Below are 12,194 nucleotides of genomic sequence, written 5' to 3' on the forward strand. Positions count from 1 at the left end.
GAATGATGTTTGTCGTCCTGGGCTCTTCCGAGGAAGAACGCGATAAAAACTTCAGTAAAATATAACGTAAAATCGATGAGGGGCGGAAAAGGAAGGGAAAACACAAGAGCTCCATATCTTCCCTTCCTTGTTCCAAAACACCCCTTTCTTCAGCTGTAAATTGATGGCATTTTCCCTCTATTAACCTTTCCCTGCATCAAGGGTTTTCCCACCAGCACTATGCACCCCAGAGAGTAGCAACAGGAACACACACTCTCCTCACAGTCAGGTCAGGGGAAGGGGAGATACAAAAAACCCATGGGTCACAGCGATCTTTTAACCTTTTCCCCTGTAAACAGCCAGCTCCCCACTACATATAAGCTGCTGTGAAGGCTCCCCAAAGTTCTTGAAGCTCTTTCCTGTGTGGTATGAGAAACCGCTATTCCAGTAGTGGCGAACCTATGGCACGGGTGCCAGAGGTGGCACTCAGAGCCCTCTCTGTGGGCACTCGCATACAGAGTTCATCATGTGGGAGGGGGTGGAAAATCACCCCCCCCACACACACACACACACATCTAGGCTGGCCTGGGCATGATCCTTTACCTGGGAGTAAGCTCAGTTGCTAGCAATGGGGCTTGCTTCTGAGTAAACCCTCCTAGGATTGTGATTCACCCATTTGAAGCGTTGCACAGTTGCTTCACCAAGCTTTTTCCTGAATAACACGTACCTCGGAGCCAACCGTTTTTTCTAAACGAAAACCTCAGCATTCAGGTTAAATTGCCATGTTGGCACTTTGCGATAAATAAGTGGGTTTTGGGTTGCAATTTGGGCACTCGGTCTCGAAAAGGTTCGCCATCACTGCGCTATTCCATCCACTTGTGCCCAAAGCCACATTGGCTATGTGGAACGAATCACATAGGTTGTTACAAAGGAATAGGAACCCATTATGCTCACTAACACTGTAGCTACACCATTCAGAATGCACCCCATCTCAGTATCTAAGCTACGGTAAGTCAGACTTTGGTTAGTGCTTGGATAGGAAACCACTAGAACTGGATGGGAAACTACTAGAATCAGTAGCAGAGCATGCAGAAGCTCACAAATTCAATCATCAGCAAGTCAAGTCTAAATCAGGAAACAGATGATGCGAGAGAAGCCCTGAAGTAGACAACGGTACAAAGTGTGCTCAATACTATTTTTTTTAGATACAACACTATTTTAACATAGTGCTATGTAAGAGGCCATTTTGCTGTAAGAGAACACACCTGTAGAATCCCATTTCCCTTTTCAAGAATCATCAATTGAGGTCAATAGATTCAAAAGGGTATAACTGTTTAAGATTCCACTTCTAAAACTCTTTCTGAGTGTATCCAATAGTTTAGTGTCCAAATAAATATGATTTGGGCCAGTAATATTTAAAGAGAAGTATAGCACCAAATAACTAACAGTACTAACTGCTGAATCACTACCCTCTCCCCCTGTACACACACACACACAAACTCTCTTTCGACATGTTTTTCTTTATGTGACTGTTAAGGTTCTAATACAGAATGACAAACGTGGAAGATCTTAACAACGCTACACAAAATCAGTTTTAAGCATGGAGAAGGGCAAAAACACACACATATACCTTCTTTTAATTTTCTCTCCGTCAAGAGTTTTGCTGCATTGAACGAAAGTTTGTACAAATATTCGCAAAGAAAGGTAGACGACGTATCTTGGAAGGAAACACTGTTGGACTGAGCATCATAATTAGGGAAATCTGTGAAAGAAGTGAACAATATCATAAAAACACAGCCTGTGTAGCCCCAATATCTAAACATCCTTGAAAGAAATGTGTGATCTGCAGTTATAAATTTTAACACCGTCTCTTAGATTGGGAATTTGCTGAACTGTATCTAGCAGCTAAAAGAACTTGCTCTCCCACACAATTTTTAATTCCATTTGAGCAGGGTCGTATGGCCCACTACTTATATTTTCTAACTAACCCCTGCTCAAGGAGAGCGTGTACAATTGCTAGATTCAATGTTATGCGATCTGACTTACTACATGGCAGGTTTAATAACCTGGAAAAATCTAAAAGGTTGTGTAGCTGCAATTCTAAGGTAGTTGAAACACTGGCTCACCAGCTATTACATTGCACTAAATTTGCTAAAATTAGATCTAAATATGTCAATCTACACCCTCTCTTCCAATCTGAGTTAACAGATTAGATTAGATTAGATTATTTCTCTTGTTGAACAATTCTGATTCTGTTTTTTTGTGAAGAGGTTGCAAGCTTTGTTACGGAAATAATTCAGAGTCAGTAATAATATGTATATATCTGAGGTTATCCTTTTTGCCTTTTAAAATTTTTATGTTTGCTGTGTTCTGTTACTGTTGTTCTATGTATGCCAATAAAGGCTTTGCTTTGCTTGCTTTGCTTGCAATTTTAACACCATAGTTTAGTCCTCAAAGTCATAAAGGTAAGTCTGAAGATGTCACAGCAAAGATTTCCAGTGGGGACTTCAAAGCTAAGGGCTTGAACACACCAAACACTTCACTCTAGTTTCTTTTTGTTATCTATTGCCCATTCCACACACGCAAAATAATGCGTTTTCAAACCACTTTCACAACTGTTTGCAAGTGGATTTTGCCATTCCGCACAGCTTCAAAGAGCACTGAAAGCAGTTTGAAAGTGCATTATTCTGCATGTGCGGAAGGGGAACAAATCATGAAGGTGGCACAAGTTTTCCTGCTCCCCAAGCTGCCTGAAACACCTTTGGAGGTGGGGAGGCTGGGCCATGGCAGTGCCACGCCCAGCCACTGTGAAATTGCCCCCCTCCACCTCGAAGACTGCCCTGCAAGTGTTAAAAAAGGAATACCTGAACACACTTAAGGACCTGAAGCAAAACACAAAATTGACGCCATAGCTCGAATAAGGTTTGTTAAGTCACGGTTTGTGTTAACACTCTTATTATCACATATAATTCAACAATCTATCTATCCCATCGTGCTCCAGGTGAAAGTAAAATCAATGGGGTTTAGTCAGGTTTTTTTTTTTAACTCGACACAGTTCTTTTCATGCAAGATATTCTGGAAGAGCTATTGTAAGATTAACACTGATTTTTCATTTCTGATTAGTGTCATCGAGCACAAAAATCAGGACAAGAGGCTACTGGATACAATAATTAGTGTCCAGTTAGGAGGTGCAATATGATGTAATTAAAGAAGGTCACCACTGATGGGGGAGGAATTTGCTATGTGCTATGCCTTGTAGAAGTGTAAATACAAGACAAATCAAAGTGACTTAGTGAATGTGAGAAATGGACCTCGTCCATGGGGTCCAGCCCACATATCAATGCTCACATCCTTGTCCCACCCACAATACCACGTTGTAACAATGACAAATTCAGAAGATCTCAATGGAAATTCATACTTTTTTCTTTTTCCCCCCTTTTGTTTGTTTGTTGCAGTTAAGTCACAACTAACTTTTGGCAAGTCCACAGGGCTTTCAAGACAAGAGAGATTCAGAGGTGGTTTGTCATTGTCTGCCTCCATATCATGTCCCTAGTATTCCTTGGAAATCTTCCATCCAAATACTCCTCAGGGTCAAGGATGAGTGTCAGGGCAGAGTGAGGATTTAAATCTGGGTTTCCCAGATCCTAGTCCACAGGTGTCGAACTCGCGGCCCTCCAGATGTTATGGACTACAGTTCCCATCATCCCCTACCAGCATCGTGCTGGCATGGGATGATGGGAACTGTACTCCATAACATCTGGAGGGCCACAAGTTTGACACCTATGTCCTAGTCCAGTGGTGGTGAACCTTTGGCACTCCAGATGTTATGGACTACAATTCCCATCAGCCCCTGCCAGCATGCCTAATTGGCCATGCTGGCAGGGGCTGATGGGAATTGTAGTCCATAACATCTGGAGTGCCAAAGGTTCACCACCACGGTCCTAGTCCAACACTTTACCCATGCTGGCTCTCTTCCCTGCAATTAGCTGCATGTAATTTATAGGGTCACAGTACAAATAGCTAAGTTTTTCTCCTCTGCAGTGAAAACACAGGTGGAAATAACGCCCTGTGGTAATTTTATTTGATAACCTCTATCCTTTTTCATTGAGTAGGACAAATGATATACACAGAAATATGTTAGGTAATTAACATGCATTCAGCTTTTGTATGGCTTGTGGGCTGCAACAAAAAAATACGGTTTTGCATTCCATTTGCATTCCAGAATCTTTACAGTGAATGTTGACGCCATGTGCTCTTTTTAATTGGCAAAACATCTCCTACAAATCTGATGTGCACTGATACATCAGCCACATGTGCTGGCACAAATCCATACCTGAAAACTTGTTGTGGTGAAGGAATTCCATCTGCAGCCTTTGTCCTGCTTTCTTGGCTAACAAGTATGGCGTACTGTAGACAGGATCGCCAGTAGCGCACATCACATCGGCTCCGCTGAACAGCAACGTCATGGTTTCCAATACATCTTGCTTAACTACAGCAGCACACAGGGCCTGACCGTAAAGATGAAAAACATCAGCTATAAGTTGAACACCAAACACGAAGGGATTAATGTCAACGTTATTGGTCTGCTCATTCTGGAGCTGATGGATTCAGCTGAGATTCACACAGCAAGGTCAGAGCACGCTATGTTTCAGAGACAACAGCCATCATACGATCATTAAATCACATGGCAGTATAATGTCCTCAGGAACTGATAAATCAGAACTGAGGCACATCAATTGAAGTACGCATGCCCCATAAGCAAGAAAAAAAAATCCATGAATATACTGTACTTGGTGGATACAGTAGAATGCTTCCCCTTTACACTAGAACCTTTGGCACTTCAGATGTTATGGACTACAATTCCCATCAGCCCCTGCCAGCATGGCCAATTGGCAGAGGCTGATGGGAATTGTAGTCCATAACATCTGGAGTGCCAAACGTTCACCACCACTGCACTAAAACATCTTCTAGTAATTTTTAAAATAACATGGTATTTGGGTCAGAAATTGGGGTTGCAATGAAAGCTTTTATGGAGCGGGGAGAAAAAACCAAGATGAATTTTGACTTCTGGTGAAAGAGGAAAAAATATTATTTTTTCCCCAAAAGGAGTTCTTTGCCCCAACTTAGATGCTATTGGGAAGCGGGTTATTCTCCCACTTCCCCACAGCATCATGGTGGTTTTGCTTCCATGGTTTTTCTGGGATCTTTCCAAAAACTGCTTTTACTGAAATCTTTTTGTAACAACTACAGCAAAGCTAGGAAGGGTTGGGTCCTGTCTATAACTGGGCCATTTTCTATGCCTGATTCCCCCATGGCGCTCATCCCCTCGACTTTGTGGAAGCCCTATTGCCTCTGTACTCCGTGGCCCCTTCCGCACACGCAAAATAATGCATTTTCAAACCACTTTCACAACTGTTTGCAAGTGGATTTTGCTATTCTGCACAGCTTCAATGAGCACTGAAAGCAGTTTGAAAGTGCATTATTCTGCATGTGCGGAATGAACCTATCAATAGTCACAGCAGCAATTGGGAAACCACATCCGATCACTGCTGTGAGGAAAAGCCCATTACTAAGACACTGAATACAAGCCAACAAAAATGAACTCTCTATGGCATGCCTTTCCAGTTGCTAAAAAATTAGAAAGGTAAATGCCCACCTCCAATAATTAAATGGGCTGATGATCTTACAGTCTTATCAGTATGGGAATCCATTGCATACAGATGATAATTGGGCATGGATCTGTTGTTTAGAAACTTAGAAACTTACATAGATGCTTATCTCTAGACTTTCACTGTTGGTACATTCTGTGCATGAGGGGAGGAGGTGTCCTTTCTGCTTGGGGGTTTGATTTATAATAAAAAATATTATAAAAGACTCAACTTTGACATTTTTAGTCAGTCTTTGAGACACAGGGAGCTTTTTTAAAAAAAAATAATAATAATAACAGATTGGACTGTTTGTGAGGCTGGCATATGTTTCTCCCTGAAATGTTCTTTCTCCTAGGTAGGGCCTAGGCCTCTGTCAGTTTTCGGTAGTTCCATTTGGCAGCTTTAGTTCATTGTTTAATCAATTCATTAATTATGTATCACCAGTAAAAATGTGGAAACACACACCAGTGAATGAAGAATGGGCATAGGTGACCCCCCCCCCCCCGCGAAATTGGAAGATTCGGGAAAAACATACATTTTACCGCTCTATTGTTTTAACGTGCATCAAAAAACAATACACACAGGGTTTCCATCAGCTTTACCTTATTTAGCTCTTCTTTGGTTTTGTATAGCAGAGCAGTTTTCCTGAACTTCCCCTCTTTATACTTTTGGGTAATAAAAGTAAGCCTCCTCTGTGTTGCGGCATTCATAGGCAGTTCCTCATCGGGCTGAAGATTTCCTTCCCAAAAGCTGTTTGCCCTTTTGTTCCCTAGCACAATAAAAAGCTACAAAAGAGAGGAGAAAATAGAGCCACATAAAGATGTAACAAGAAAAGACACCATAAAGAAATATGCAGACAAACTGAACTTTCTGTACATCTTGCATAGTGAAGAACAAGCAACAATATTCAAGACTGTGGGAAGGAAGGAAGGAAGGAAGGAAGGAAGGAAGGAAGGAAGGAAGGAAGCCTACATACTATGCAAAGGATTCTGCAACTGCTATATTCTGCAAGCTGCATTAACTACACACATTTTCCTTGTTTTATTATTTATTATTTATTATTTATTTATTATTTTGATTTTTATACCGCCCTGTCCCCGAGGGGCTCCGGGCGGTGTACAACAATTAATACAGATAAATTAGGGCAACCATACAAATAAAACAACAACAGCCCATAAAACTCCGACATAAAAACATACTGAATTTCATTAAAACAGCGGTAATTTCATAATAAAGGCACCCGGAAAATCCTTCCCTTTAAAACCCTCCCCTGGGGAGTAATCGGACTCCTCCATAGGAGGATAATCTTGATGGTGTCGAACAGGGGCGCCATACTCAGCGGCTGGTTGCTCCAAAGGCCCGGCGGAACAACTCGGTCTTACAGGCCCTGCAGAACTCACCGAGATCCCGCAGGGCCTGGACAGCTGGAGGAAGAGTGTTCCACCAGGCCGGGGCCAGGGCCGTAAAGGCCCTGGCCCGCGTGGAGGCCAGCCGCGTCACGGAGGGGCCGGGGACTACCAGTAAATTCGCCTCTGCTGAACGCAGAGGGCGAGTGGGGACATATGGGGTAATGCGGTCCCGAAGGTACGAGGGTCCCAGGCCGCGTAAGGCCTTAAAATCAAAACCCAGACCTTGAATATGATTCGGAATTCCACCGGAAGCCAGTGCAGCTGGCGCAACACAGGCTGAATGTGATCGCAAAAGGCGCCCCCTGTGAGTAAGCGTGCCGCTGCGTGCTGGACCAGTTTCAATTTCCGAATCAAACGCAAGGGGAGGCCCGCGTAGAGCGAGTTACAATAGTCTAACCTGGAGGTGACCGTTGCATGGATCACTGTGGCCAGGTCTGCTTGGGAGAGGAATTTTTACATATTTTTCTGCCTTTGCCTGCCATGGGCAGGGGTAAGGAGCCACTCAGAGCCTCAGTCACATACTAAAAGTATATTCCTCAGAGCCAAAGAGTGAAAGAAGATGACAAGATTAGAGCTAGGCTATAACCAGCCCTTATTTCATCTTGTCTAGAGAGCAATAAACTAGGCATTGTTCTCTTAATTTATCATCTTTACACATTGCATGTGTATACTGTTGCATGAACCAGCATGGTGTAGTGGTTAAGAGTTGCAGCCTTTAATCTGGAGAACTGGGTTTGATTCCCCAGTCTTCCACCTGAGCAGTGGACTCTTATCTGGTGAACTGGACTTGTTTCCCTTCTCCTGTCCATGAAACCTGCTAGGTGACCTTGGGCTAGTCACAGTTTTTCAGAACTTTCTCAGTTCCACCTACCTCCCAAGATTTCTGTTGTAGGGAGAGGAAGGGAAGGAGTTTGTAAGCTGCATTGAAACTCCTTGTAAGAGAGAAAAGTGGGGTATAAATCCAACCTCTTCTTTTTAATCTGCTGTTTTCTGATTCAAGGTGGATTCTTTCTCTAAAGATTCTCCTTACCATCATAGCTTTATGCAATCTTCTGAATAAACATCCTAATTTTACATTGTTTTAGTGATACCTATTTTTCAACATCATAGTACCAACACAAATCAATGTACAATAAATCTTGCTGTTTCATCAGCCGTTGCCCACACAGGCTCAAAAATACTACTATAAACATAAGGGCTAGACAGTGACTTCTAAAAAAAATTAGGGAGCTCAATTCTGTGGCCAGTTAACACATTCTTTGCAAGTTATTGGGGATGGTCATGCATTTGGGAAAGCTGCTGTAAGTCATTCCGAGTCCATGGGATATAAATTAAAAATACATTTGATTTCTGAAGCTTTCCCATGCTTCTGTGGAACTCCAGCACCTGTGCAGCCCTAGCAACATCTTAGCATAGCATCAAACAAGAATGATAACACCATTAGAAAGTCCAAGTAAAATGGAACGCACCTGTACAGTTCTATGTATCTTAACCTTCCTTAGTAACATTGGTACTAATTGGAAAAACAGGAATATGTAGACACAAATGTCTTGGGGGAACAGACATGCCCTAAAACATTTTCAAGACCTAAAAGTCTGGCATTTAGCATAGTGAAGTCTGTTCCCCCAATAATCATTTGATTCACTTAGCCTACGGAAATGGGATTGGTAATTAGTGTGTAGTGAAGTTTCAGCTCCATAAATGGGATAAAAGGTTTTATACACACAATAAAATAAAGCCAAATCCCCCAGGAAGCCACTAAACGCCATGAAATTATATAGTAAAAATGTCACGTTTCCCATTGACCCAGCTGATGCATCTGACACTCTTTCCACTCCATTTGCTCCTACCTCAATGAGCTCATTGCTCCAAACACTGGCATCCATTTTGAGGCTTCGGACTTTTGAATCTCTGGGCCCCAATGATCTGTGCTGGCCTGTATCAAAATACCAAAACACAGAGCATTTTAGGCTTAAAAACAGCACAAAAGCTATAACTTCAGAAGTTATTGGCAGCATGTCAGCATGTAGTAAAGAAGTTCTGCAAGGGCTCTTGAGCTGAATTTGAAAAGTGTCCACAGATGTCTGTTTATGGTTGTGCTCTGGTGACATGGTGTTAGGAGCAAAGCTTGGCATATGTAACCTGATTGTAACCTCCATGTAACCTGATTGATGTGCACCTTGATTGATATGTAAAGGGCCTTTCTCTCTTTCCTTCCTTTCCATTATGATGTTTATTGCTTTGACCCCGATTGTAGATAACTACACTGAATGACCCTGAGAGAAATAGGATACGTCCATTGGCCCAAAGGGGGGAGGCAAGGCAGGTGGCTGCATCTATTGCGGCCTTGAAGGCACCTAAGCCCCTAAACAAATATTTTCACACTTTCTCTGGGAAAGAGGGAAAGGGGAGTTGGGGAAGGATAAAGGAACCCAGGAAAGCCTGGGCAAACAGAACTGGCTTTCTCAAGCTAGATGCTTGCTGCCTTTCAATAAACACTCCTAATCAAGAATCCAAGTCTGTTTATTGGCTTAAGATCTGAGACCTAACACATGGAGTTCAAGCATATGTGGAACAACCTGGTAACAGGGCATTCTCATGGATTAAACATAAAAGACACTGGCATTTCTGTGGACACAATTCCAACTCAATGTGGTTTTCCCCTTTAAAAATAAGGAATGTGAGTGCAGGTAGATCGGAACTGAGACGCAGGGCTAAAGGAAGTGATTAGTTCTGTCCCCTGTGCCATTTTCCTGATCTGAAACAGCTCAGGGAATCAGCTGTTTAGGGAAAGCATATGAGCACTGATATAGGTACACACATTTTTCCCACCAGGCCAAACAGCAGTGCCCTGACACCACTTCAGACAAGGGAAATAACACTTTTTTTAGAAAGAAATATGGAAGCTCTAGCGCACAAAACTCCTAATGTCTCATCTCTTGGTCAGTGCCAGAATAACGGAGAAATGTAGGAAAAATGATGACCTCCCAGCTTGTGAGCCCTAAATAATTATGAAAGTCAGTTGTGCAAGTTAACAATATTACAGCTCCAACTATGGATATTTGTTCTGCTTGAACTTCTGGGTTAAGTTAAATAAGTCTGCTGGGGACCAAAGATTTTCGCTCCAGAATGGGCATACAAAACCCCACAATGAAAAGTTTCAAAAGTTAAAATTCAGATTTTAAAATCTGAACTTCTTCCCAGCTCTGCGACAGTTATTTTGTGTATTAGACTGATAAATGTCAAGTTTTCAATCCTTAGTGTGCGACATTTCTCTTCCGTTCTAATTGTGCAATTTAATTGCAGGAAATTGCCACATTTTTCTGTCACCTCGCATTTCAGAATTTCATGAAGGGCATTATTATGATTCCGCTCCAATAACAGATTATTTAAAAATTGCTTCAGTCTTAATGTATAAATACTGCTTCTTAACACTTCTATACTGGTTAAAAAAAAAATCCCAACACTTCGTTAATCAGATAATGAGTTCCAACAGACCCCTGTGCAGTCACACTGACTCTAATTTGATGTATATGTTGGCTACAACTTCACAGGGTTTCTAGGATCTCCACCACGCTGGTTCCTGTAAGCTCTCGGAGATTTCTGATCCCCTACTTGTGAACATTTTATTTAACTCAGCCTCCCTCAAATACTTATTTCATTTAAAGGGAGGGAAGGGTGGGGGAGGGGGAGGGGTAGCATGCAATGGAAGGGGAGTGAGGGAGGAAAGGGGAGTGAGGGAGGGGTGCCAACCAAGGGAGGGAGGGAGGGAGGGAGGGAGGGAGAGAGAGGGGGGGTGGCATGCAAGGGAGGGGAGGGAGGGGAAAATTACTGAAACTCAGCTATTGTGAAGTTAAGGTAATGTTCTCATCATAATGAGGGTCACTCCCCTCCTGACTACTTTGCATGTAGAACATTTCCTCTTCCTCTCCCCAAGCATTCCTCTCCTCCCACTCTAATATGCATCTCACTTTAATATGCAACTTATCCCTGAAATCGGCCTCCATCCCTGAAGACTGGAAGATGGCCAATGTCACACCAATCTTTAAGAAAGGATCTAGGGGGGACCCAGGAAATTGCAGGCCAGTCAGTTTGACATCTGTTCCTGTTAAATTAGTAGAATCTATCATAAGAACATAAGAACTAGCCTGCTGGATCAGACCAGAGTCCATCTAGTCCAGCACTCAGCTACTCGCAGTGGCCCACCAGGTGCATTTGGGAGCTCACATGCAGCATTTGAAAGCAATGGCCTTTTGCTGCTGCTGCTCCTGAGCACCTGGTCTGTTAAGGCATTTGCAATCTGAGATCAAGGAGGGTCAAGATTGGTAGCCATAGATCGACTTCTCCTCCATAAATCTGTCCAAGCCCTTTTTAAAGCTATCCAGGTTAGTGGCCATCACCACCTCCTGTGGCAGCATATTCCAAACACCAATCATACGTTATCATTAAAGATAAAATTATAAAACATTTAGAAAAGCAAGACCTGTTGAGGAAGAGTCAACATGGCTTTTGCAGAGGCAAGTCCTGACTTACAAACTTACTAGAGTTCTTTGAGGATATAAACAGGCATGTGGATAAGGGGGAACCAGTGGACATTGTCTACTTGGATTTCCAAAAGGCTTTTGACAAAGTTCCTCACCAGAGACTATTGAGAAAACTCAGCAATCAAGGAATAAGAGGGGTGGGCCACTGTGAGTAGCAGAGTGCTGGACTAGATGGACTCTGGTCTGATCCAGCAGGCTCTTTCTTATGTTCTTATGTTCAAGTTAAACTATGGTTTCAGTCCAAACAACTTTTAAAGAAAACTAACAAATAATAAAACCCCCAAAGACAGGTATGAAGCATCACCAAACAGCCAATCCTATTTATGCCAAAAACAAACAAACATTGAGTTCTACAGGGTCCAAGCTTTTCTTATTTTTGGAACATTTATGAAGTTTCCAAACCACTTGCAGTCTTTAGAGCATGGGGGGTTAGGAAAAGACAGGAATCACAGTTGAATAATAGCACTAGGCTTCTCTTTGTTCAACTCCTATCCTTTCCCTCCTCCCACTCTGTAATTTTTGTTAGATACATATGAGGCAAATGATTTGCTTTCTTTCCACTACATCTGAAGAAGTGAGCTCTGACTCGCAAAAGCTCATGCTGGAATCAATGT

General features: G+C 42.5%; 1 protein-coding gene across 9 annotated transcripts in view; it reads right to left on the bottom strand.

Moving 5' to 3' along the window:
• The window catches only part of ARAP2 (ArfGAP with RhoGAP domain, ankyrin repeat and PH domain 2), a 153,761-nt gene that overhangs the window by 74,436 nt on the left and 67,131 nt on the right, over positions 1–12,194 (bottom strand). For all 9 annotated transcript variants that reach the window (XM_048509908.1, XM_048509911.1, XM_048509910.1 and 6 more), the window contains 4 exons: positions 8,887–8,972; positions 6,230–6,412; positions 4,313–4,487; positions 1,610–1,741 (listed from right to left, as the gene is read on the bottom strand). In XM_048509908.1, coding sequence (XP_048365865.1) covers positions 1,610–1,741; positions 4,313–4,487; positions 6,230–6,412; positions 8,887–8,972 — 576 coding nt within the window. The remainder of the gene's footprint in view (positions 1–1,609; positions 1,742–4,312; positions 4,488–6,229; positions 6,413–8,886; positions 8,973–12,194) is intronic.

Source organism: Sphaerodactylus townsendi, linkage group LG10, assembly GCF_021028975.2.
Source record: "Sphaerodactylus townsendi isolate TG3544 linkage group LG10, MPM_Stown_v2.3, whole genome shotgun sequence".
In the NCBI taxonomy this organism is placed as follows: Eukaryota; Metazoa; Chordata; class Lepidosauria; order Squamata; family Sphaerodactylidae; genus Sphaerodactylus; species Sphaerodactylus townsendi.